The sequence below is a fragment of the Pongo pygmaeus genome, chromosome 5 (genome assembly GCF_028885625.2).
Source record: "Pongo pygmaeus isolate AG05252 chromosome 5, NHGRI_mPonPyg2-v2.0_pri, whole genome shotgun sequence".
Classification (NCBI taxonomy): Eukaryota; Metazoa; Chordata; class Mammalia; order Primates; family Hominidae; genus Pongo; species Pongo pygmaeus.
The window spans coordinates 89,164,317-89,192,080 of NC_072378.2; the positions used below are offsets into that span (position 1 = coordinate 89,164,317).

The 27,764-nt window shown below is 41.2% G+C and overlaps 1 protein-coding gene across 3 annotated transcripts in view; it reads right to left on the bottom strand.

Moving 5' to 3' along the window:
* Positions 1-3,159: 3,159 nt before the first annotated feature.
* Positions 3,160-27,764, bottom strand: part of MDN1 (midasin AAA ATPase 1) — a 186,391-nt gene continuing 161,786 nt past the window's right edge. For 2 of the 3 annotated variants that reach the window (XM_054491122.2, XM_063666411.1), the window contains exons 85-102: positions 25,046-25,187; positions 23,346-23,521; positions 22,658-22,810; positions 22,002-22,149; positions 19,187-19,494; positions 18,786-18,950; positions 17,276-17,377; positions 16,339-16,543; positions 14,744-14,914; positions 13,579-13,742; positions 12,797-12,886; positions 11,105-11,220; positions 10,391-10,565; positions 8,642-8,715; positions 8,418-8,532; positions 6,921-6,984; positions 5,397-5,539; positions 3,160-4,577 (exon numbers count right to left, since the gene is read on the bottom strand). In XM_054491122.2, coding sequence (XP_054347097.2) covers positions 4,389-4,577; positions 5,397-5,539; positions 6,921-6,984; positions 8,418-8,532; positions 8,642-8,715; positions 10,391-10,565; positions 11,105-11,220; positions 12,797-12,886; positions 13,579-13,742; positions 14,744-14,914; positions 16,339-16,543; positions 17,276-17,377; positions 18,786-18,950; positions 19,187-19,494; positions 22,002-22,149; positions 22,658-22,810; positions 23,346-23,521; positions 25,046-25,187 — 2,700 coding nt within the window. In that variant the 3' untranslated portion in view covers positions 3,160-4,388. The remainder of the gene's footprint in view (positions 4,578-5,396; positions 5,540-6,920; positions 6,985-8,417; positions 8,533-8,641; positions 8,716-10,390; positions 10,566-11,104; positions 11,221-12,796; positions 12,887-13,578; positions 13,743-14,743; positions 14,915-16,338; positions 16,544-17,275; positions 17,378-18,785; positions 18,951-19,186; positions 19,495-22,001; positions 22,150-22,657; positions 22,811-23,345; positions 23,522-25,045; positions 25,188-27,764) is intronic. The other variant, XM_054491121.2, reaches the window with a different exon arrangement.

Below are 27,764 nucleotides of genomic sequence, written 5' to 3' on the forward strand. Positions count from 1 at the left end.
ATCGAATTAAAATAGAACCAAAAATGTTCAATTACTAGTTTACTGGGTACTTGCTTGCCTCGCCTGTTGGCATCCTGGGGCTTCCTATTCCTAGCTGTGTTCTGGCTATTTCCCCTCTCCTGGCCTATTACCTCCCCTGTAAAGTGAAATATAGCATCTACCTCAGTTGTGTACTGAGAACAGGTCCTGGCACATGTAAGAACTCTAATCATTAGCTCTTTTGAACTTTACCAGGCATTGTATGAATGATGCTAACTGCATGATCATATTATCAATAATATGTCAAATTTTGTCTAATACATTAGCTGTAATAGTTAATTGGTAACTTTTTAAAAGGAGTGAAGTTAAATACTCCTCGCCATTTTTAGTTATACTGATTTTGTGAGTTGTTCATGACTTGGGTCCGTTTATGATGAGGACTTTTATATCGGCACTATGTTTTTGTCATTTCTTTATACATACAGAAACTTTATACAATCATATATTTTTGTGCCTTTTGAGGCTTTTCATTTCCCATTCAGACCTTTGTAATTCATTTTTTTAAACTTTAATTTTTAAAATATTTACTCCATCTAGAATTTACTTTGGTTTACAGTATCACGTGGCTCTAAGTTCTTTTCTAGATGTTAAGCTGTATCAATACCATTGATTATATAACTCATTCCTTTTTTGGGGCTTTATGATGGATGCTTTTTGACTGTATGATAAATTCTTTTAGGGTCTGAGTAATCTGTCCAGAATTGTTTCATTTAGGGTTTTTACTTTTTGCTTTATATGTTTTTATTATCTGGCAGGACTCTAGTTTCTTGTAAAAAATCCATTAGTACTGTTCTCTATAATCTTTAGAAATGTTTTGTATCATTTCCCTCCAAATCATCTTGTGATCTTGGTTGGAATTTTGAAATAGTGTTGAATCTATACATTAATATGTGAGAAAAGACATTTTTACATTATTTTTTCTTCCCATCAAGAAACACTCAGGCCAGGTGCGGTGGCTCACACCTATAATCCCAACACTTTGGGATACCGAGGTGGGTGGATCACCTGAGGTCAGGAGTTCGAGACCAGCCTGGCCAACATGGTGAAACCTCGTCTCTACTAAAATACAAAAAATTAGCCAGGCCTGGTGGCTCACGCCTGTGGTCCCAGCTCCTTGGGAGGCTGAGGCAGGAGAATCGCTTGAACCCGGGAGACGGAGGTTGCAGTGAGCCGAGATTGCGCCATTGCACTCCAGCCTGGGCAACAAGAACAAAGCTCTATTTCAAAAAAAAAAAAAAAAAGGCTCACTCTTGCTAGACACTGGTAATGCTGTCGTGAGTCACATATGCTCCTTGCTCAAAGACTCATGCTTTGGGCAGGAAAACCTCTAAATTCAATATAGTGCTAACAAAGAATGCTGCAGTTCATACTGTGGGAAATTATTCTTCCTGGAGGGCTTGTCTGAGCTAGGTATTTGTCAGAAAGGCAGAATCACTAAGAGGAGTCCAGACAACACATGGAAACACTGGCAGGGATGCTGGGAGAGGAGGGACAGGAGAGTCAAGCAAGAGCCTCACAGGTCACATGAAGCTTGAATATTATTACAAGGGAGAGCTTTGAAGGGATTTTCAGCTACAGAACTTTTAGAAAGATCTTGGATGTTGTGAATAGGATGAAGTGAAGCAAGCAAAGAGAAGTTACTGGTCAGGATACCATTGAAGTAGTCCCTGCTAGAGATTAAAAGAGCCCCAGTCACAGTGGAGTAGGGGGAGGGATGGGATAGGATGTCCAGAAGCCTGACTGGACAAGATGATTAATTTGATTGGGGTATGGATAGAGATGGAGAAGGAAGTAAAGCAGATGTATAGGTTAAGTCCCAAGTTTGTAAACAGGGTGGCTGTTGGAGTGGTCATCCCAGATGGGGAATGTTGAAGGAATGGGTTTGGGATAGAGGAATTAGAACAGTGACATTTTAAATGTGTTGTTGTATTTGAAAGAGTCTGTTGCCTAAGTACAGCTCCAGCAGATGTCTGAATATAATTAAGAATACCAAAGAGTAGATTTCCTGGAGCCCTGGATGGAGAATTTTACAGTCCGTTTGCTTCAGTGATGGTGGAAGCCACGGGAGTGGTGAAGAAGTTATCCAAAGTGAGATTTTATTGTTGTTTCGTTGAGATAGAGTCTTGCTCTGTCGCCCAGGCTGGAGTGCAGTGGCACAATCTCGGTTCACTGCAACCTCCACCTCCTGGTTCAAGCAGTTCTCCTGCCTCAGCCTCCTGAGTAACTTGGGATTACAGGTGAGCATTACCACACCCAGCTAATTTTTTGTATTTTTAGTAGGGATGGGGTTTCACCATATGGGCCAGCCTGGTACTCCTAACCTCAAGTGATCCACCCACCTTGGCCTCCCAAAGTGCTGGGATTATAGGTGTGAGCCACTGCACCCAGCCCCAAAGTGAGATTTTTAAGACAGCATGGAGGACTTTTGTGTTCTGCTGTCCATTCCTTAAATATCAGAACTTACCTATTTGGCCAAGGCCTGGGGGGTTTGGGGGGATGGGGGGGGATGGGCAGGATGGCACAAATGTCAACTGTCAACATGGCAGATTAATTTAACACTACTCCTGCGAGCCCTGTTGGCAGCAAAAGTTGAAAATGGCACTCTTGGGTTTCTGCTTCCTGGAATACCTACCGTCCGTGATCTCATGAGCTAACCCAGGGCCAAGGGAATCACTCTGGGCACACCAGTTTGGGAGGTCTAAGATGGAGCTTCCAAAGGCAGATGTAATAGATTGCAGCATTGTCATAATATTGGTGTCTTTCCCTCCCAGACTCAAACCTACCGGAAGATTAAACTCCCTGCCCCATAGACGGCTTTAGCCAATGAAATGTGAGTGGGATGCAACATCATTTATGGAGGATAATTTTTATAAGCCTCCTTATAAGGCTACACCAACTCATCCTTTTCATTCTGCTGCAAAGCTAGCATATTTATTATAGCTCAGCCTACCATGGACATAAATGCAAATGATAACCTTTGTAGTAAGAGCAACATTGAAGTAGGAGGGGGTCATGTTAGCACAGCATCAACTAGTAACAGCTGACTGATCCAGCAGAGAAGATCAGTCCCCTAGCATACCTTTTACAATCCTGTCATCCTCCATTAAGAATAGTCACAAATTACATCAACAGTGGTATATGTTTTAATAGTTTTCAGAATATAAGCTGCATAGCTTTTTAGAATAAAAAATGATATAACTTCAGGTACATGCTTTGGGACACTTGGTTAAACAAGGAATCTGTGTCTTTGATGACCACCTCAAAAGGGTGGCAGACTTCACAGTGTAACTGGGAAACAGACAAGGAGATAGATGATTACATCATGACATATTGCCTACAAAAGAACATTCTGACAGAACATTAAGTAGAACAGAGCACACAGTTTCAAGTATTCAGCACTGCTTTCTGGCCAAGTAAAAACTGCCTAAAAATCAGTTTCTTTTGACTGGAAAAAATAGATGGAGCTGCTGAGTTCTGGACACAGCGTTTCTTTCCCAGAATGAGACTGGCTCAGTCCAGCTTGAAAGCAGTGTGAGGAATGACTCTTCCCCTTAACTGTTAAGAAAAAAAAAAATGAACTAAACAAATAAATTACTACAACAACAGAGACCATGGCACTGAATGAAATAAAGGGGCAATCACCTTCCCATCATTGCATAGTCTCCCGAAGCAGCAAGTGTGAAAGAGGATACTGAAAAGCCACTTCGTTTTTACACAGCCCAAGGATCGTTTTTATAGATGACCTGGGTGCCTATAATGTCCGGTTGCTTTATGAGAACACACACACACCACATTCTTCCTACCCTCTAAGAGAAGGTAGTTCCTTTCACAATAAGAAAACACACCCTCATACTCTCCAGAAACTGGAGCTGTCTTGGCCACTTGACAGCTTTTGGGTACACACTGTGGGCTTAGCAAGGCAGAGCTTAGAGCAGGGTCAAAAGGGCAGCTCCCTTTAATCCTTTATACAAAGGACTGTCAGAGTCCCATGCTCCTGGCAGCATCTCCTCAAGGCACAGGTGCCCAGATCCCCTGCAACAGAAAGCAGGCAGCTGGGCTCCAACGGTGGGGTATGACCTCCTCCCAGGCCAGGGCTTCTGAGGGAGGGAAGAAGGATAACTCTTCTCTAGTTACGAGTTCAGGCACCTGCTGCTGCTTCCAGGTTTGGTATAAAAACCTCAGCCCAGGCAAAGCCGGGAGCCAGAGAGCATTCTGTAGGCTGTAAGATCATGCTGTAAAATAAAAATATTACAATAAAATTTTTTGTAGTTGTCCAAAAGGGAGCACCTGGGTAAGCAATGTGACCTTCTGACCACGGTTAAGTCTCACTTTGGACTCCTCTTTCTGTTCTATGGGTGGTCAGAGGCTGTCACCAACTCAAACCACTGTCTGAGGGCATCGCTGAGTGTCTCAGGAAGTGCGTTTACATCTCGAAGAATGATATAGTATGGGAATGGGAACTCTTCCATGTAGGATCGGATTTCAGGCATCTCTCCAGGTCCTTTAAATATCGGTACTTTAATGTCCAAGATAGAATCCTGTCAACAAAAGACATTTTGAAATGGGGAGGCAGCGATTAAACCAGCATCCTTAGCTAGCTCTTCTGTGATCTCTTTTGCTAACAGCTTTTACATCTCCTGTGTCTTATTCCTGCATATGAACCTACCTTTTATTACTAAGTAAAAGAGAATTTTCAGAACTCTACTAAGAAGGAGGTAGATGTCTTTCTGAGTGCCCCTTCCAGGAGGATGGACACTGAAAAAAAGGAAAAGGGATAGATAGGAAAATCTACTTTCCCTACAGTGGTGTCTCCCCATCATCCACTTGGAATCATTCACACTAAATCTTTACCTTCCTATCAAGGCCTTAATGTGACCCACAGAGACAATGCTTCCCTGGAACAGAACTGCCCTGTAGGCATATTTTACTAAGATGATTGATGCTTCTGGCTGTGAGGAGCTACTGAGACATAAGTGTGGCAACACCTAATCTCCATTTCAAAGTGGTCAGTACCCATTATCAAGGCTGCAATACCTGCACTGACTTTGCATAGAGGGAAATGATGACCCACAGAGGATGGTCATTCTGAATCTTGGCTCTCCCACTCATTACCTATAACCTCTATGTGTTTCAGTTCCTTCGGTGTAAAGTGGGAATAATGATCCCTACCTCACTGGCTTATTGCAAAGATTAATAGGGAAAATACTTACAAGTGCCTACAATGGTACTTGACAGAATACTATGAATGCTGGGAGTTCTCAGTATGACTGAGTGATCCAGGCCATATTTCAGATTGAACAGGTTAAAGGGAATCCCCACTTTATCTCCAGAAAAGGTGGCTTTTAGTAGTCACTCACCCGTGAACTGGGATTGTCCAATACAACAAAGATGACAAAGATATTTGCATTCCGGGCAGCCTGAACTGCTGCCAGTACTCTTTCTTTGCCCTCAAGGAAAAGGCCTCGCCCATCAGAGACTACCAGGAGGAGTTGTGCAGTTTCTGTAGACCATATAAGAGGAAGCAAGGGAATAAAATGAACAGCCATTTTTAATAACTCACAACTACCCAAAGTAGGACAAATTAATGTAGGCTTTCTCTGTACTATTAAAGCTAAACACACCTCTAAAGCTGATGAATTCTGGGCACAGACCTAAGGGACCTCTGATGAGATCTATCCCTTAGAATGCTTGAGTCAGAGACAAGGCATAATAAGGGATACTAAGTAAGCTTCTGTCAGTATAGCAGAATTTCTCAATAGTGCTTCAGGAAATGTTAAGTTCTGCTGAACTTCAAATTGTAGAGCAACATACTGTACATGAGAATTAAAACACTAGTTTATGGCTATAAACTTTAAAAATGATAGTACTGAGTAGGGCATTAGAAGAAAGTGGCTAAATCAGAAATCTGGAACTGTGTCTTCCAAATTTCAGTCATCACATATAATCATCTTTAGATTTCTGTTAATTCGTTGTACCTAATTTCTATATTTTTTTGCCCTTGAAATTTAACTTGTTTAAACAAAAACAAATAGAAAGGAACCACTCAACACTGAATAAAATGTTTTAAAATTTTTGCTACATAGTGTTTCCAGCTAAAGATTATATAGTACATGAGTTGAGGGTGGGCTGTTTTAGCAAATGTTGACAGGTGTGAATAACTTGCTTCCATCAAAATCTGAAGCTTCTGCATGATACACTGAGAACACTGAGAGATTTTTGGAAAGAACTAAATAACTGGCATGTTTCAAGCCCCCAAAGTAAATGTGGTTGGATTAGCTGGTTTTTATATTATGTCCTTCTCTACTTTCCTCTGTTATTAAAATATTAGAGAATACAGTACTCGAAGGGGACTGGTTTCAAGACACACACCCCCTCACCCCCAGTATACCAGAATACACACATATTCAAGTCCAGAGATGGCCCTGGAGAACCCGCATACATGAAAAGTTGGCCCTCCATATACTCAGGTTTTGCATCCCTCAAATGCTGAATTTTCAATCCACTTTTGGTTGGAAAAACTCCATGTGTAAGTAGACCTGATCAGTACAGACAAACCTGTGGTATTCAAGGGTCAATTGTAGCTTTTATATTTAATTCCACACACACCTTGCTCCTTTCTCTTACAAATCTGAACTCAAATAAGTATATACTAGTTAGTGTCTAGATCCCCCATTGATTATAAGCCTCATGAGTACAGGTTCAACAAAAATTTCTAAATGAATGAATAAATAAGTAAAAATCAGCTCCATCAATTTATGTCTTTTCCTTTGGAGCATACCTGTTAAAACACAGTGACGGGGACACTGAGCTGAAACAAGCAGCTTGGGAATTATAGAATACAAGAAAGCATTTTGTAATGAAGAGGAAGGCATGCAGCTCACCTGAACTGATGTTCTGTGAGAGCTGCTGAGCGGCTGCAAACATGTTGGCAACAGACTCTAGAAACTAAACCAGAACCAGAAATAGACAATTAGAAAACTATGTAAATGCTCTTCTCATTGTCAAAGAGACTGATAGTATTTCTGACACTGAAGTGATTATCAGATAACCACCTCAGGTTTATAGACCATCAACTAACTGTCCTTTCTGGCCATATGTAGTTAAAAAAGGAGGATCCTTGGATACAGATGTTCTTTTTTTTTTTTAATTATTATTTTTTGAGATAGGGTCTCACTGTGTCACCCAGGCTGGAGTGTACTGGCACGATCTCATCTCACTGCAGCCTCAATTCCTGGGCTCTGCCTCAGTCTGCCGCCAAGTAACTAGCACTACAGGTATGTGCCACCACACCTGGATAATTATTTTTGTCTTTTGTAGAAATGAGGTCTCACTATGTTGACAAGGCTGGTTTTGAACCCCTGGCCTCAAGCAATCCTCGCACCTCAACCTCCCAAAGTGCTGGGATTACAAGTGTAAGCCACCATGCCTAGATGATACAGCCATTCTCAAGCACAGGTGAGACGTTTCTCTAACATATAACCCACTAGAGTTCTGGAAGATACCCCAAAGGAAAAGAAGTGCTTCCCTGGGACATAAGAAATCAATAACTCCCTCAAATAAACCAAACAGCTGTCTTCTTTCAAGAACAGAAAACAACTGAGCAAAAGACAAGGCAAGAAAATACAAAATGTCCAGGACAGCCTAGAAAAAGCAAATTGAATCAGAGCAGGACCCAGGAGAAATATGATCCCATGCTCTGTTTTGAACTTCTGTTCTCCTGAGTAAGTCACTGGCTTTATTTCATATCATTTCTTCTCTAAGCTTAATGAGGGACAAAAATAGGTCTTGGCCCAGCTGATAAGGGTATGAGAGATGGGTTTCTTTTTGCAGAATGTTCCAAGCTACTCAAAAAAAAGTAGGGAGCTAGAAAACCAATGATGCAAAGTCAAGTGATCTTTGAGGAACTGAGAAAAAGGAGTCACATCTTGTTTTATAACGGATGCCAAGGAAGCTTCTATTCCAGTGGTACACAGGCTGAGGTTTAGGACTATCCCTGTGCTAATAGTGTATGCGGTGGAGGGGGGTTCTCAGCCCAGCATGGTGGTAATCCCAACACTTCGGGAGGCCAAGAAGGGAGGATCACTTGAACCCAGGAATTTTAGACCAGCCTGGGCGACAAAGTGAGACCCTGTCCCTACAAAAAATAAAAATTAGCCAGACATGGTAGCATGTGCCTGTAGTCCTAGCTACTAGGGAGGCTGAGGCAGGAGGACTGCTTGAGCCCAGGAGTTTGAAGCTATAGTGAGCTATGATGGTGCCATTGTACTCTAGCCTGGGTGACAGAACAAGGCCCTGTCTCAAAAATAAAAATGTTCTCCCTCCTACCTACACCAGTTTAAAAACAACTGTGCAGAAGACATTTTATTTCATCCTCTTACCTGAGCAATCTTGGTTTTCTTTTGTTGGAATTTGCAGAGACGTAGAATCTGGGACCCAGAGTAATCACTGAACTGCTCATGAAATGGGTGTAACAGCTTTACAGATTCTCCAAAACTTGGGGGAGGAAAACCAAATACAACAGGAGTTATTTTTTGGCTGTGTAATCAAAATAACCAAACAGGTTGTGAAAAGTTTTCACAAAGGAATTACAAAGCAACCTTACCTACACACTGCAATCTGACCCACTTCCAGGAGGGTTAGAGCATTTCCAATCACAGCCAAAGATTCAAATGCAAGCTGTGAATTAGAAAGTTAATGATTTTAGGAATCAGAATATCCTCTAAACCAGGGCCTCTCAACTATTTTTTGCATCAAGATTCCCAAAGAAAACATTATTTTTTTGTTCGGCAAGTAGAGGAATAACATCAGTAAGGCTACTATAGTCACAACAAACCTGGAGGCTTTGGTGGCCTGGTACCACAAATGTTGAAACCTAGAATCCATTACACTGATAGGAATGGTCTGCTGTAGACATCGAATAAAAAGTGACCTTGAGGGCCAGGCGTGGTAGCTGCCACGTGTAATCCCAGCACTTTGGGAGACCAAAGAGGGAGGATCACTTGAGTCCAGGAATTCAAGAGTAGCCCAGGCAACACAGCAAGACCCCACATCTGTGGTCCCAGCTACTTGGGAGGCTGAGGTAGGAGGATCACCTGAGCCCAGGAAAGTGGAGGCTACAGTGAGCCACCTGGATAACAGAGTGTAACCCTGTAACCCTGTCTTCAGGAAAAAAAAAAAAAAAAAAAAAAAAAAAATTTAGCTGGGCATGGTGACACACACCTATGGTCCCAGCTACTCAGGAGGCTGAAGTGGGAGGACTGTACTGCTTAAGCCCAGAAGGCTGAGGCCACAGTGAGCTATGATCGTGCCACTGCACTCCAGCCTAAGCAACAGAGCAAGACCCTGTCTTTAAAAAAAAAAAAAAAGTGACCTTGAGAAATATGGTCCATGAATTTTTCTTTCTTCTTTTTTGGACCTACATGAAGAGTAACCTCTTGTAGGTAACAAATTTTAAAAACCAATTTAAAATCCATTCATATATATGTAGTCAGATCAGACTGTAGAACTATATCAGAAAATTTCATTACCATTTGCAATATGACAAAAGCAGCAGCAAAATGAGTGTTCTACATCTATTATTTCATTTAATCTTCATAACAATTCTGCAAGTGTGAGGTTATTACTATTCTATGTGTGCTTGTAAATATATATATTCCTCACTTTTCAGAAGGTGAAACTGATAACTAAGAAATAAGTTGCCCAAAGTCATGTGTTAATAAATGGAGCTGGGATATGAACCCAAGTTCAGAGGCTACACTAACTTTTTCCAGCAGAACATACAAATTTTAGGTTGCTTATTAGCCCATGCTGTATAACAGCATCACTGCCCAAAACAAACACTCTTTGGCATCTGTAATGGTGGTATAAATAATTCTATTCAGGCTCCTAAACTTAATATTAGCACTGATAGAAAAATAACTCTGGATAATTTCAGCTATAAAAGAAATGTATCCTAGATACATACTTAAACTATTTAAGACTATGCAGTAATATCTGAAAACTTTGATTTTTTTTTTAACAGTACACTGTTGCATTTTCTGCAAAATAAGCACTATCAGATTTACTTATTCAGCAGCTAGACAGTTAAGAACAAATAGCAGGGTCAAGAAACAAAACAATGTAAAAGACCTACAACAGTAAGAAACTAACACATCTGAGACATCCTAAAATTGCCCTCTTGAACTCTTTAAATCTTAGGTCTTATCAAAGACGGTTATCACATTCTCAAAACAGGCCTAACAGGTATTTCAAAATGTTTTAGCCATATCATATTTAAAGCATTTTGGTGGCCCATGGAACATGGCTTGATGTTAATTTCCTATCAAACTGCCACTGCATTTCTCTTCCTTACCTGCTTGGTATGATTGTCTACCATACTAGAAGAGTCATCGATAGCCAAACAAATCTGATACTGGCGTTTACTGGGCTTGGTCCTTCGAAGCCAAATCTTGTCTTTCCGAAATTGACTAGCAATGTATGGAATGACTTTCCGTATGTTCAGTCGTTTCCCAGTTCGATAGTCTCCTCTATTTATTCAAAGGGGGGCAAAAATTAGTTAACAACTTTTAATTCCTGAGAATTTTTATTAAGGACAAAAATCACAATAATACCTTAAAACCAATAGCAAGTAACTAGGAACCTGGCACAATGAAGTGTTTCTGTCAATTGAGGACTAAGTGCCAGGATCTTCTTGACCTCTAGTCAGAAAAACTGGACATGTATGTGGCAATAATAATTAGGTCCTTCCAGACACATTTTTAAAAATTAGGAAAAAATGCACTAAATATGAATGATTTTGGACATCTTTGAAAAGATCTAGGTGAGTAACACCTATAGCAAGTGAATAGCTCAACATGTAACAAGGTGATCAATACAGACACCCAGAAACATTTGTGCAGAGATAATAATAGGAAAACAGGGTAAGGAACAGCATACTGGTGCCTGTACGGCAGAAGCGGCAACCTAGAAGCTGGCACTATAAATGGTTAGGTGCTGCGTTCAACAGAATCAATGAAGCTGCCGTCTTCTCAGGGCACTGTGAGGCCTTCCAGAGGGGAAGACTTACTTCAGCTTGGCTGCCTGGGTAGGCTCTAATATGAGACGAAGCTCTTCACATAACCGTTGTGAAAGAGGCGTTGTTAAGATCAGGTAACTCTGCCACATCTCAGCTGCAACCTTCTCCTGTGACAACAACAAAATGTAAGTTACCCTCAGAATGTCAGAGCCAACCAAGTCTTCTAGCAAGATGCAGGCTTTAAGCAAAGTGGTAGAAAATGACCTGCATGAACTTCTCAACAGAAGCACTTTAAATCTTCTCCCAGCAAGCTACCATGTAATTTACTTGATTAAAAATGTCTCTCCTTCCAGCTGGGGGTGGTGGCTAATGCCTGGTAATCCCAGCACTTCGGGAGGCCGAGGCAGGTGGATCACTTGAGACCAGGAGTTCGAGACCAGCCTGGCTGACATGGTGAAACCCTGTCTCTACTAAAAATACAAAAAATTAGCTGGGCATGGGGGCGGGCACCTGTAATCCCAGCTACTTGGGAGGCTGAGGCAGGAGAATCACTTGAACTCGGGAGGTGGAGGTTGTGGTGAGCCAAGATCATGCCATTCCACTCCAGCCTGGGCAACAAGAACAAAACTCTGTCTCAAAAAAAAAAAAAAAGAAAAGAAAAATGTCTCTCCTTCAACCAAACCCGTTAACACACACTTCTAAGTGAGAAAGAATGAAACAAGGCAGTTAATTATTGGAATTCATGACCAAATCAATGCCTAACTCACGTCACCTCCAAAGAGTAAAACGTGTACCCTTCATATGGGGAGGGAGATGTGAATGGGTAATTTTGGCACCAGCAGATCCAGCTACTTATTGGTGGATTCTCAGAGTCATGCTTCAAAAGTAAAAGTGGGCAGGACATGGTGGTTCATGCCCGTAATCTCAGCACTTTGGGAGGCCAAGGCAGGTGGATCACCTGAAGTTTGAGACCAGCCTGGCCAACATGGTGAAACCCCGTCTCTACTAAAATACAAAAAAATTAGCCGGGCGTGGTGGCAAGTGCCTGTAATCCCAGCTACTTGGGAGGCTGAGGCACGAGAATCACTTGAACCCGGGAGGCGGAGCTTGCAGTGAGCCAAGATTGCGCCACTGCACTCCAGCCGGGGCAAGAGAGCAAGACTCCATCTCAAAAAAATGAAAAAAAGTTAAAATGCTAAGGGCAAATCCCTCCAGCAACACACTCAACACAAAGCCCCATGATTTTTCTGCCAACTATGGCAGAGCACTCAATACACATATGTGGTGGGAGTGATTATGACAATAGATATAAAAGTGAAATGTGTACATAATACAGTAAATTTAGGATGCATAGTCATTAAAAATAAAACTGCTGGTTAATCCACACTACCACATTAAGTCAGCCAGCAATGATCTAGCTGGCCTCTTCTCAGGATGGCACAGCATAGACTCTTGCCCAGTTTTTCAACCACTGTCACAACTATTACATCCATTACCAAGCCAGCAACAGAAATTAAAGGAATTAAGCACACCAATTTCTATTTTAATTAAGCTATAGATCTAACAGCAAAGCAGCCAGAAACTGATGGACAGATGTAGGCTTTAGGATTGTAATTATATTCTCCATATGCCTGGTCCTTTTTACTAAGGTAATTGCTAAGAACCTATTAAGTTTGCTATATGTTAAACAAACAAAAAAAAAGTCAAGATATTTTATGAAAAAAACAGTGAACAGTGACTTACTTCTTCTGGGTTTCCAGATTCACGTGGCTGCCACATTTCCAGCTGTCTCTCCAGCTCCTGTCTTAGCTCATTGACATCTTTTAAAAAGGGCTAAGAAGAAAAAGCCATAGATAAGAGGTGGCCCAGGTTAGAATCACCAACTTAGTATCACTGGGTGTCTTCCGCCCTACAGTATGAACTCAAAGTACATAGTCAAATGCTCCTGAGATTCAAAACTTAATTCAGCAAATACAGTGGCATAATGAGAAGATGCCAGGGAAAGAGGGACAATATGGATAAAGAAAACTTTTAACATTTATAAAGCCACTGTAGCAAAACAAAACCCAAACACCCTTAAGTCATCAATAATGAAAATGTTATCTGATTAATCAAGTAAGTCAAACTCTTAGCTCAAGAACTCAATTAAATAGCTCTTCATAAATACAGGCACTAAGCCAAAGATTTTTTACTTAACCATCACAAACCTAATTGTCCTGAAGGTTCCTTACACAAGGATGGTTAGAAAAGTGGGATGTGAGTCCCAGAGGCCAAGGACCAGACCCACCATCAAAGACAGGTCAGGGCACTGTGACCCTGTGATTAATTGTTGGAACAGTATCACGTGCTTGAAGAACACCTATCATACCAATAGTATTCCTAAAAATTTTGAATAAGAACATGAAACCCCTCAACAACCAGATGTTCCATAAAGTTCTAAAGACAAAGATTTAAAACCAGTTTAAAATTTTATTTTGTTAATTTATTAACACTATATTAATGCAGTAATTTGTGAGTTTTACTACCTGGAAGATCGTATCCATGAGGAATTGATGAGCTGTATGAATGGTAGACTCTTGGCTTCTTTCTGGTTTCTCATTTTCTGTCTCCTTATGAGCTTTGTCTGTTCTGGGGTCTTGGTCTTCCTCTGTTTTAACGGTTTGGATCTCCACTTCCATCTCATCAAAGCCTATTTTCATTTAAGGACATAATTTTACTTATAATATTAGCCTGATGACTGACCAAGCCTTTGCTATTGCCTGTTAATCCTGACAATTAATCAAACTTCATTCATTCACTCTCCAACACATTTCCACATGTTGATTTCAGAGGTTCTTTCTCTCTGAGACACTCATTGCCAACCCTTACTCTCTAAACTCCCCTCCTCCTCACCTGATGTTGAAGGCAGATGTTCTTGGAAAGGGAAATAGGGGAAATTTTGGGTTGTCCTAAGAAGCCTTGTAAAACTGTATGATTCTTGAAACTATATGCATGTAAAACTTTGACAGAAATAAAAACTAAAAGCCACAATTCCATTTTACAGATGAGGAAACTGAGGCAAAGAAAAGATCAATAATTTGCTTCAACTTGTCAGGTGAAGAGGCAAAGCCTGGATTGTCACATAGGGTAGTCAACCGTTCTAATAGTTCTAACACTCCTGAGAGGACAGGAACTAAGCAGAAGAAAAAACCTTTGAATTTGGCAAGTTCTTTTGAATTTGCATTTATTCCATTGCTGATAAAGTTATTTTTTTTCCAAGTAATAGAACTTGGTTAGCTATGAAAGGGAAACTCCTCATTCTATTTCTTTTAATATTTTACTGCATTTTATGCTAATAGCGTATACTTTTATATAATTGAAAGTATCATTTCTCTAATACTATACCTCATCATAGCTGCAGTAAGTGTACTATTCTGGTTTCTTCTACATATTTTTTAAAAACTGATGAGATTTTGCCAGAAATTCAAGTTTTAGGGGACTCCTTAAAGGATGGTGTCCTGCAACACCCACCCGTCCATATTTTTGTTTTCTGGTCCCAAACAAAATATAGTGAAATTATTACAGGCAATTTGTTCATCTAAGCCATGGATTAGGACATGGAACTGAACACCAGACTAGATTACAGTGAGAGAGAACTGACTACTTCAAGTCAGAGAGCCTGGGAAGGGTTTGTTCACTAGCAGGACTCACCCAAGGGTGCTGTGGTGCCCGACTTGATTTCCTCTGCCTTCAGCTGCTCCACGTCTGCTGCTTTGAGCTCCTCCTGCTCCTCTGTGTCCATGAGGGTGTCCTCTATCTCCTCCTTTTCCTGATCTTTGCCAGAGTCTTTTGCAGACTGTTGCTGTTCTTTGCTGGCCACATCTGTCAACAAAGCACACACCCACACATAAAAATCCTAGGTCTTTGCAGAACAAAATAAGTGTGTATGGTTTCTGTCATTCTAGCTTCCAAAATGCTACTGATGCCAAGTTGTGCCACTGACCAGCTATGTGGCTTGGAGACTTGTCTGTGCCCAAGATTTCCTATTGACCTACTGACATAATGAACTGCCTATTCCCTACCCCCTACAGAAATTATGAGGATATAATGTAACTATACATGTGACACTGGCTGCCTTCCGCCCTACAGTATGAACTCAAAAGTACACAGTCAAATGCTCCTGAGCATTTGACAAAATAGGGTGTTTAACTGGGCTATAGGGTGACTCTAACAATAATTTATTATATATTTTCAAATGACTAGAAGAGCAGATTTGAATGTTCCCAACACAAAGAAATGATAAATGTTTGAGGTGGTAGATAACCTAATTATCTTGACTTGATCATTAAACATTGTATACATGTATCAAAACCTCACACTGTACCCCACAAATACGTATCATTATTATAGGTCAATTAAAAATAATAAAAAGTAGTAGAAGACAAGGCACAGAAAGATGACTAGGAATCCCAGCATTGTGATCTTGCGTGAGTGAGTTCTTAAACCACCTGGCCTCAGTGTACTTACCTATACAACAGAGAGGCTCTAGCTCATAGGATTAGCTGAGGAAGTTTATGATCATGCAGCAAAGGCTCAGAAAAGTTTTTTGGCACAAAGCAAAAGCTCAATACATGGTAGCTACTGCTCTATTTTTTTTTTTAAGTGGGATCAAGGAGACAAAAATGTAATCCAATGTAGAGCAGTCCTTTTTTTACCATCCTAAATGGTAGATTATTCTCAATATAAGTTTACATATTAGGAATGAAACTGAAGTCACCAAGAGAACCAGAAGGGGAGACTGACCAATGACCTCATGCTGAGACATTTTTCCTCCCTTTTGCACTTACGGAGAAAACACATATTTCAAATTCATAGCTCCTGTCAGTGCAGGGACCTATCCAGAGGTGACTAAGAAGAAAGAAATGTCCAGTACTAAGAAACCCTGATATTGGGGTTTGGATGTGGCCAACTGTTATTTTTAACTATTATATTTAAGGATATTTAAAGGGTTTATACTAAACCAAGAAATCTTAACCATCTTCACTTGGTTACAGATACCTTTGTACCAAAAACAAACTGTATTTCTGCACATTTCTTACGTTTACAAAGCCATTTCCTCTCTCCCCTGATATAAATGTTTACGATCAGCTGCCAGGCACAGCTGACTTGACTTGATCATTAAACGTATACATGTATCAAAACCTCACACTGTACCCCACAAATACGTATCATTATTATAGGTCACACAGCACAAGCTCTCATAGAGAGCTCAGTGGGCAAAGGCAGCAGCTTTCCTAGGACCATACCATAGGTCTGTGCGTCGTACGTGTCACTGCCTTGTTTAATGTGCTCAAATGCATCTGCATCCTCCACCTGGGCCTGGGGCTGCTGAGCTGGCCCCTGCTCGGCATGGCTGTCTGTATCCACAGTCCTCAGCCTCTTGTGCACACGCTCATTGTGATCACCCATGGAACGTTCATTGTCAGCCTGCCCCGGTTTCCTCTTAAAACTCTGAGAAATACAAGGAAATTCATCAGAGCCTTGCCTGTCATGACAAAAGGACTCAAAGTAAACATAATATCCATCTATAGGGGACAGGATAAGTAAATCAGGTGTAGCCATACAAGAATGGAATTCAATACAGCTATTAAAAAGAACTGGGACTCTATATACTTATATATAACAATCTCTATGATATACTTTTATATCTAAAATGAAGGCAAAGAAACACACTTTCACACATCCATATATGTCATATATGCAGAAAATATCTCCAAAAGAAGAAAGAACTGGTAACATCAATTTGCTCTGAGGAGGGTCCCTTGGGGACAGGAATAGGATGTAGGCTTTTTAGGAGACTGGTTTGTACACTAATTTTGCATCACGTGCATAAACTATACCCTACTTAAAAAACTTACTGTTAAAAAAGCAAAAGCCTATGGATAATGAAAAGAGTGAGACGGTTTGTGCTGGGCAGCCGCACACAGCACTCGGCTCTTAAGACTTCGTGGCCGGAATCAGGGGTCGGGGAGAGACACAGGCAGGGAAGAAGCCCAGTGACGGGATCCCACTGGGTAAACCCCCATGGTCCTGGTCTGCTCACCAAGGCTGCTATCATATCTGATGTGACAAAAAAAAAAAAAAAAAGGAGTATAGCTTTTTTTTTTTTTTAAAGCACTACGTTTGGAACATCTTTTTCTACATGCTGTCTTCACCTAAGTTTAGCTGAGGAGTGATAGAAACCTGTGTGTTTTTCCTGGTGTGCTTCTGGGAGGCCAACTGGGCAATGAAATTCGATTCATGGCCTTCTGCCTGGTTTGCATCTGCAGCTCCACTTCCGTGTTCCTAGGAAATCCAAGCCACAAAAGAATGAGGTGAAAGAAGCTATTACAAGTCCCTGGTTACTGTGCTGCGTTGAATACAACTTCTCTCACTGCTGTCCTTTATTCTCAGTCATATAATCACTCCCGCCTACCTGCCTGCTCTGGAACTCACTGTAACTAAGGCCTGGCCTACAGGCAGAAACAGGAGTGTCTAGGTACAGACCTTATGTTACCCTCTCAGGGGTCTTTGTAAGGCTGCTTAGTTCTTTGCAGGAGTATTATGTCTCACTCCAAAGACAGGACAGACCTCAACTAGAAACCAGCCTTCATCATCAACCAGCTATGTACACTTGAGGTTATCATTTAACTTTACTGAGGCTTATTTTTCTCAAATATACAATGAAGAAAATAGTACAATATCATCTATCTCATGGGGACATAGTGAGGACTTTCTGAAGTAATGAAAATGCTTAGCACCTAATGGGTGCTCAATGAATATTTGTGGTGGTGGTAGTCATACGGTATAAGCAATATAAATGGTTGTTATTGTCAGTAAGAACTAGGACTCAAAGAGACTAAAGTTGTCCAGAATCACCACTGTAACCAGCAGGTCCTGTGTAGACATTCCATGTTCTTTCCATAGCACCCGGCAACCTGAATTGTGGCCATATCAGAACACATCACCACCAGATCAAAGAATGAAAAACTTATTTGCTTTTTAAATTAAACGTTTAGAAACCTGATGATGAGCAAGGAAAAGCAAAACACCGTTAAAGGTATACATTGCCTGAAGTCGAAATTCCATGTTTCCTTCCTGGAGAGCTTTCTGAAAAACAACACGAACCTGATTCTCCCATCTACAGCTACCAGTCTAACAACTTTTTCTTATTATGTACACCACTTAAATACAGCCGATACTCTGGGGTTTGTCCTGGGAGGCATATAAAAATAAGTATCAGTCATGCACGACACAACAACGTTTCAGTCAAGGAAAGACTGCATGTGCACTGGTGGTCCTGTAAGATGATAACACGTTTTTACTATATCTTTTCCATGTTTAGATTCACAAATACTTACATTGTGTTACAACTGCCTGCAGTATTCAGTACAGTAACACACTGTACAGGTTTGCAGCCTAAGGGCAATTGGCTCTACCATCAAGGTTTGTGTAAGTACACTCTATGGTGTTTGCACAATGACAAAATTGCTGAATAAGGCATTTTTCAGAATGTATCCCTGTCTTTAAAAAAATAACTGTTCAGTCACACGTTGCTTAAAGAATGAGATGTGGTCTGTTAGATGTCAACAACAAAACAAACAACAAAATAACCAAACATAAACCAACTAATGCTACACAGAATGTGATGTCAGACAGGGAGAAGAGACCCTACTAAGAGGCAGCTGGCGGCTGCAGTGAAACCACTGATCACCTCTTTCCCCTGCTCCTTCTCAGGTGCGTCCCCAGCCAGCTCCATGGCCTGTGTGCTCTGCATGTTCTCCACACCAGTCTGCCCACAGGAGGCGTGCTCCTTCCTCTCCAAAGCCTCTGGCACCTGCTCCTCTGTATCAGAGTCCTCCCATTCTTCTTCATGCTTCTGCAGAGAAATCAAACACAGCATTAAATGCTCTGGGGGAACAGCATAAGGTGGGAGACCTTGCAACAAGCAGGCTTCCCCACTCCTCACCGAGGGTCTTAAAACAGAAACCTAGAACTCCTCGGAAGTGCCACATGTTGATGGAGGAGTATCCTAAAAGGGATTCTGATGGGAATAAGGTGACTTCTCCTCTTCCTCACTATTTTTAACATAAAAAGCCAGACATCTCATGATACCTGGGGCTGGAAACCTTGGTCAGCAGGGCCATTGTCTCCACCTTCTTCATCGGCTTCCTTATCTTTTTCCTCCAGAGACTGCTGCTGTTCCTCGGAGTGTTCTTCAGGATGCTGAGCAGCATCTCCATCTTGGTCATCAGCTCCTGTGTCCATTTCCTCTTCCCCTTCTGTCTTGTCATCTTCACTGGGGCCTTCCTCAGGCTCCTGTGGACTCTGACTTTCGTTCTGGTCAGTCTCGGTCTCTCCTCTTTCCTCAGCTTCATGACCTGCTTCTTCTGGTTTTTCTTTTATCTCCAAAGGATTATCTTCTGTATAGATACAACAAAAAGGAGGAGTGCAGAATTTCTTAAACGTACATGATTTCTTAAGCTGGGAGCTAGTTATGCAAGTTTTGTCTTATTACAATTCTCTAAACCAGCGAGTGGCAAATTGTGACCCACAGGCCAAATCTGGCCTCCACATGTTTCTATGAAGAAAGTTCTACTGGCTGGGCACTGTGGCACATGCCTATCATCCCAACACTTTGGGAGGCTGAGACACAAGGATCACTTGAGTTCAAGACCAGCCTGGGCATGCATCATAGTGAGACCCCATCTTTTACAAAAAATAAAAAATTAGCCAAGCAAGGCGGCATACACCTATGGTCTCGGCTACTCAGCAGGCCGAGGCAGGAGGATCACTTGAGCCCAGGAGGTCAAGGCTGCAGTGAACTATGGTTATGCCCCAGTACTCCAGCCTGGGTGAGAGGGCAAGACCCTGTCTCCAAAAAAAAGTAAAGTTTTTACTGGAACACAGCAACATATATTCTGTGTTTACCCCATCCATTTTGTACTGCCTATAGCTGCTTTCATTCTACAACAGCAGAACTGAGTGTTTGCAATCGAGAGCTTATGGTCTGCAAAGCCTAAAATATTTAATATCTGACACTTTATAGAAAATGTTTGCCCACCCTTGTTTTAAACCATACTCATACATACAGTTGTTTTAATGGCACATTTCATTAAAAAATAATAGCTAATCCACCCCAAAAAAACCCCATAAACAAACAAACAAAAAAACACAACAGGAAAATTTTAGGCCAACAATAGGAAATGACAGCTTAATGCTCAATTATCATTGTGAATAATTGGTGGATGTCATGATCATATACAGAAAATACAACTCACACTGAAATAGAAACACTCTTATTTTGGAAAAGTTTTATCAGAAGAGCTTTTCTATACTTTGGACACTTCAAAAATCAGTTATTAGCAAATTCTTAAAATAACTTTTTTTTTTTTTTATTTTTTTGAGATGGAGTCGCTCTTGTCGCGCAGGCTGGCATGCAGCGGTGCCATCTCGGCTCACTGCAACCTCTGCCTCCTGGGTTCAAGCGATTCTCCTGCTTCAGCCTCCCAAGTAGCCAGGATTATAGGCATACGCCACTACACCCGGCTAATTTTGTATTTTTAGTAGAGACGGGGTTTCTCCATGTTGGTCAGGCTAGTCTTGAACTCCCGACCTCAGGTGATCCGCCCGCCTCAGCCTCCCAAAGTGCTGGGATTATAGACATGAACCACCGCGCCTGGCTAATTTTTTAATTTTTTAGAGACAGAGTCTCGTTCTGTCACCCAAGCTGGAGTGCAGTGGCGAGATCATGGCCTACTGCAGCCTCAACCACCTGGGCTCAAGCAATTCTCTCGCCTCAGCTCCTGAGGAGCTGGGACTACAGGTGTGTGCCATAATGCCCAACTAATTTTTTTTCTTTGGTAGAGACAGGGTCTCACTATGTTGTTCAGGCTGGTCTCAAACTCTGAGCTCAAGTGATTCTCCCACCGTGGCTTCCCAAAGTGTTGGGATTACAGGCATAAGCCTCTGCGACCAGCCTATTGGTTTTTTTTTTTTTTTTCCAGTATCTATTATTTAATTAGCAAACAATTTTAAATAATTGTTCCTTAGTTACAAAATAAGTCTGGCTATTTAAAAGCAGATAGCGTATTACATTCTCAGTGGATTTTAATTTTCTTAATTTTACGCTTTCTTGGTTATTGACTTTGTTTGCAACTAGATTCCAAAATTAATTTTTACATAAATGGCACCTCTTATTTATTCCTTTGTAACTTGCTATTTTTGTTCTAATACAGCATTATAAAAATATACATATACATTTTTAAAAATAGATTTTATAACTATGTAACTGACTCATTTATCAGCGAGGCCAGCTCACATCTTTCTGTCTGATTAAGCAGCAGCAGGAATGGGGCCCTCTGTTACAGGGGCACCTCCAACACAATGCTTTCAACTAATACCAGATAACACTCCCTAAAGGACTCACTAGAGTTGAAAAATGGACGACAAAGGCATGACATACTGTCATATGCCATGTGATTTCTCTTGGGTTATTTAGTCTCATTCCTCACTACACGTGACAATCAATAACTGAAACCATTATTTCCCTAAAAAAGCTATAACTGGACTCCACGACAGCTTGGTATACCCAGACTGCACAGCGTTTACACCATCCCATGAGATGGGATACATAGTAATGGCTGTGAAGAGACAGTGCTGTGTGTGAAGCACCACCAGGGCATAGCAGTGCCAGAAGCGAGAATAGGACGTGACAGTAGTTTCAGAAATACCTGCTGGTTGATAAGCTGTAGGGATAATCACATGAGAAATACTACAAAGGAAAGGCAAACCATTTTCTCAAACTGGGATTGAGCCTACCAAACATGATTTATCACCTGACCATGACACTGAACTAGCTCTCAAAAGAGAAATCAGTTACTGTTCATTAGTGAGTTCTAACTGGTCTCTTTGTTTCTGAAAGACGCACCTTCTCCTTCTTCATTGTCGGTGTCCTCACCACCATTCTTGTCATCACTGTCGAAGTTCAAGTCATCTGGAAGGTCCAAGGCCTCGGGTTCTGGCACCTTTTCCTGATTGCCATGGTAAGGGTCCACCTCATTTTCATCATATTCCCTCTTTGGGATAATGGAGACAACAGGGGTAAAATAAAAATACAAATCTTTTTTTAAAAAGTAGAATTCCCATAAAATCAGCTCTAAGTATTTACACTGTGAGAGAATACAATATCTATTCCCTAAAATTATCTGCACACATTAGTATTTTATATTTAGATCTTTCATGTTGGAATCTCAGATTTCACTTTCTGTGCAGGTTATCCAAGGACAAGTGGTGCTATGTTACTTAATCTCAAAGAAACTTACAAGAAGAAATAAAGAAGGGCGCAAAGATTTTAGCTTCTGATCTATAGCATGAGCCCAGACAACATGTGGACTACCCTGTCAGGAACCAACAGTTATATATTTTATGTCCTGTTAAGAGCCTCTGCTGCATATTCTTTTATGAGGTAATGGGAGAGTAGTCAACGAATAGGGGAAAAAATGTCTTGAGACACCTTGAGAACTATACAGTTCAAGAGCCCTGGCCTTGAGTCAAGAGAGCAGATCAGTTTCAAATCTTCATTACCTCATCTATTTGTTCATTAATTTTGTCTTCACCTTGTCCACCATCATCAGCTTCTGCTTCTTCCTTTTCTTCCTTCTTATCTTGCTGGCTTTTATCTTTGTTTGAATTGCCATTATCCAAGTTGTCATCTTTAGCAACAAGTTCAGAATCTTCCTAAATGTCAGAGGAAGAAAAAACAATCATCACACTCAATCCAAGAAACTGCTTCTGCATGGGTTGACTTTTAGACATGCATAATTTCTGCCCATTGGACCTATTCCATGGATGGCTGATGAAGTGCCATCCATGACCTAGAGAAAACAGTGCAGGTCTCCATGACAGCAGCAATATTATTAGGTGTGTGAATGGTGGGGTGACTTCGATAATTCATTGCATCGCCCTGGGCTGTTGCACTGTTACACTCAGCCCTGGAGTTCTCCCAAGCTGGGAGCTGGAAAAATTCAGTGGCCTATAAGAGAATCAGCTTAGAACATCTGCACAGGGTCTTGTTCATCCTCCTCCATAACACATGGGATGACTCAGGTCAAGCTACTCTTAGCTCTGAATGTAATCAATAAGATAGGATAGAAAAAAGAAAAAGAGAACAAAACAAATACAGAAAAAGAGAAGTAAATGACAGAGAATGGTAGGTGGTAGGCAGATTACCTCCTCTCAGCTTGTTTGGGAGGGGGGGAAATCTTTTAATTACCTCATCCATTCCTGGTCCTGTTTCTTCAGTTTTATTGTCTTCTTCCTCCTCATCTTCCTCCTCATCGTCATCACCCCAAAGCCTCTCATCTAGTTTGTCAGCTTCCTCACCATTGAGATCGCCCATGTGTTTATCCAGGTCTCCGCCCTCACTATCTGATTTCTCATCATCCTCTTCTGAAAGGGAAGGCACTGAGCTTAGTTAGGCAGATCTCCAAACTGACCCAGTCCTGTGTATGTAAGAGAGGTGTGGACCCGCTTCCCTGGCAAGGGCCCCACCTGAGATTTATTGCCTTTTTCTACAGAACACACCCTACAGGCAGATGCCTTTAGATCTACTGACATAGTCTTACTGTGTTTTGCAAAGTAGAGGTACAAGGAAGTCTATAATGTGTGAACAGATGGTAAAAAAAGTAAGGAAATACCTATGAGGATGTCTGGTTTTGGTGCTGGGGGAATGGCCATTATGGGACTCAGCAACCTGAGTTATGTGTCTGAAATGATGGGGTTGGACTAGATGGTTTCCATGGGTCCTCCCCATCTTCAATATACTGCTATGATTTTTTCCAACACGTAAAATCAGGTCTCAATCAGAATTGTCTTCATTTGTCTTTGCACAGGGTCTACTTTGCAAAAGGTCATATCCTATGTGCCTTAGGCCAACTGCCACTAAGGTCAACTTTCATTTCTGCAAGATATTCATTTTAGAGTAAGATAATTATCTCCAATTGGACAGAAATTTGGGGCAAGAGCTGAATTATGGTACAAACATATGACAGATGATGATGTACTTTAAAAAATCAAATTCTCAAATAATTTTTAATGACAGGGAGAATGTTCATAAGATGTTAAATGAAAAAAGCAGGCCTAGCGCGGTGGCTCACGCCTGTAATCCCACCACTTTGGGAGGCTGAGGTGGGCGGATAATGATGTCAGGAGATCGAGACCATCCTGGCTAACATGGTGAAACCCCGTCTCTACTAAAAATACAAAAAAAAAAAAAAAATCAGCTGGGCGTGGTGGCGGGCGCCTGTAGTCCCAGCTACTCAGGACGCTGAGGCAAGAGAATGGCGTGAACCCGAGAGGTAGAGCTTGCAGTGAGCCAAGATTGCGCCACTGCACTCCAGTCTGGGGGACAGAGCGAGACTCCGTCTTAAAAAACAAAAAAGAAAGAGAAAAAAGCAGACTACAGAATGGTATGTGGTCTCTGTGTGTGTATACATGCAATAAATGGAAAGAAATATACCACTATTTATTAAGTGCTATGGCTGGTAGGCCTGAGGGGGGATCTATTTCTTTTCTACATGTTTGTTCCAAATCATCTACAACAAACATCTACTATTTTTCTAATTAGGAATAAAGGGTATTTTAAACACTACAGAACAATTTGCCTTTTGTTGAGAGCCCAGCTCCATTAGGGATCATCTCCTTTCAGGCTTCCCTGAAGGGCACTAATGAGCCACTGCATCTAGCACATGAGGCAGCTAAAACATCAGTCAATGTGAGAAGAATCTATGAGAGACCAGGGACTTCTGCTTCAGTGGAGGTGGTGATAGCACATGCAGCTGCTGAGGTTTTCATTTGCAGTTAAGCACAGTAACCAACTTGTTTCAAAAGATTATATTAGTCCTTATTAGGAACATGTAATTTCCTAGATAAAATATTTCAAAAACAAGAATGAAGTGACAGATAATCTGAAACCTTGTTCTTCAAGCTCCCCATCATGCATTTTCCCATCAAAATCTTCCAACATCTCAATGGCATTATCCTCGCCCTTAATATCAGATTTTGAATCAGGATCCTCTTTGTCTTTTTCTTGACCCTTCTGAAATGTATCTTCCACCTACATAAAGAAGTATTATAGTAAACATAAATAAATGAAACTTTACCAATGTTTGCTTCAGCTCTGAGATATAAATGCCAAGGTTAATGGTGTAAAAATATATCTGGGAGAGGAAAAAAAAGAGAAACAACAAGGACAGCCACATGGAATCTGTAAAATTTCTGTAGTTAGTTTCCACTTATTTTAATCAGAGTATAGAATTTTGTTCAGGTTTTCTTATTGGGATTTGTAAAAATAGTCCCAGAGACATTTGCAAGAATATATATTCTCTGTAGGATAAAAAATTCATCAATCTTTTATTATCCAATTCTTTAATACTATTTTTGTCACTATGATCGCTGAAAGACAGTGGCCCAAGAGAATCTTGTTCATTCTTCCTTGGTTTCTATATTTCTTTCATAAAAAATTATTTTTTATGTTTTTAGACAGTGTCTCACTATGTTGCCCAGCCTGGAGTACAGTAGCACAATCATGGCTTACTGCACCCTCAACCTCCTGGGATCAAGCAGTCCTCTGCCTCAGCCTCCCCAGTAGCTGGCACCACAAGCACATACAACCACACCTGGCTAATTTTTTATTTTTTGCTAGAGACGTGGCCTTGCCATGTTGCCCAGGCTGGTCTCAACTCCTGGGCACAAGCAATTCTCCTGCCTCGGCCTCCCAAAGTGGTGGGATTACAGGTGTGAGCGACTGAGCCCAGCCTAATTTATATGTTTCTATATAATCGATGTGCTATTTGGGGCAAAAAGTTTTGTGATTGTTACCTCTTTCATTATGGTTGATTTTTGAAAGTCCTTTTTAAGGCCAGGCACGGTATAGCTCATGCCTGTAATCCCAGCACTTTGGGAGGCCGAGGCGGGTGGATCACACGGTCAGGAGTTTGAGACCAGCCTGGCCAAGATGGTGAAACACCGTCTCTACTAAATATAAAAAATTAGCCAGGTGTGGTGGTGGGGGCCTGTAATCCCAGCTACTCGGGAGGCTGAGGCGGGATAACTGCTTGAACCCGGGAGGTGGAGGTTGTGGCAAACTGAGATCATACTACTGCGCTCTAGCCTGGGTGACAGAGCAAGACTCCGTTTCAAAAAAAAAAAAAAAGTCCTTTTTAAAATACAAAAGTAATGGCCAGGCATGGCGGTTCACGCCTATAATCCCAGCACTTTGGGAGGCTGAGGCGGGCAGATCACTTGAGGTCAGGAGTTCAAGAACAGCTTGGCCAACATGGCAAAACCCTGTCTCTGCTAAAAATACAAAAATTACCCTGGCGTTGTGGCACGCGCCCGTAATCCCAGCTACCTGGGAGACTGAGGCATGAGAATCGCTTGAACCCGGGAGCTGGAGGTTGCAGTTGAGCCAAGACTACGCCACTGCACTCCAACCTTGGGGAAAGAGCAAGACTCTGTCTCCAAAATACAAAAAAAAAACAAAAAAACAAGTTTCCCCATAACACCTCCATCCTCGAAGCCTCTCAAAGAATGACTACCAACAACATTCTGATGAACCTTTGACTTTTTTCTATAAATACACCAACATATACTGAGTGATACAGGTGATAGCTATCAATACCTGCCTCCCAACATCTTTTTAAACAAAAAAGAGATCATGTTTTACAGACTGTTATGCAATCTGCTTTTTTCATTTTTATTTTTCTGAAACAAGGTCTTGCTCTCTCGTCCAGGCTGGAGTGCAATGGCACGATCTTGGCCCACTGCAACCTCTGCCTCCCAGGTTCAGGTGATTCTCCTGTGTCAGCTTCCGAGTAGCTGGGATTACAGATGCATGCCACCACACCCAGCTAATTTTTGTATTTTTAGTAGAGACGGAGTTTTACCATGTTGGCCAGGCTGGGTTTTGTTTTTTGTTTTGTTTTGTTTTAATTTTATAGAGACAGTGTCTCCCTATGTTGCCCCGGCTGGTCTCAAACTCCTGGCTTCAAGCAATCCTCCTGGCCTTGGTCTCCAAAAGTGCTAGGAATCCAGGCGTGAGCCACCACACCCAGCCTGTAAAACACATCTCTTCTTAAAAACATCTCAGCCAGGTGTGGTGGCTCACACCTGTAATCCCAACTACTCAAGAGGCTAATGCAGGAGGACTCCTTGAGTCCAAGTCATGGCTGCAGTGGGCTATGATTATAGAACTGCACTCTAGCCTGGGCAAGAGAGCAAGACTTCATCTCTTAAAAATAAGATCTTAGGTTATTTCCATGTTGATACATACAAAACCATCTCATTCTACTTCATTAATACTTTTACCATTGTTCTGCATGGATGGTGCCATAATTTAATTCTCTTCTGATGAATATTTGGATTGTTTCACAATTTTCACCATATAAATAATGCTGTAGTAAATATCCATCTGTAGACATATATACACACTCATATACCTATTTATCTTTGACACTAGCATTTCTATAAGAAAACATGGAATTTGGGGGTCAATGAATACACATAATTTAAAATTCAGCAGACACTACCAAATTGTTCTGGAAGCTTTTTATTCCACATAATGTTTTTTGTGTGAACTGTACTTTTCTATTAGATGCTTTTTTTTTTCCACTTTTTTTTTCTACTAGAAAAG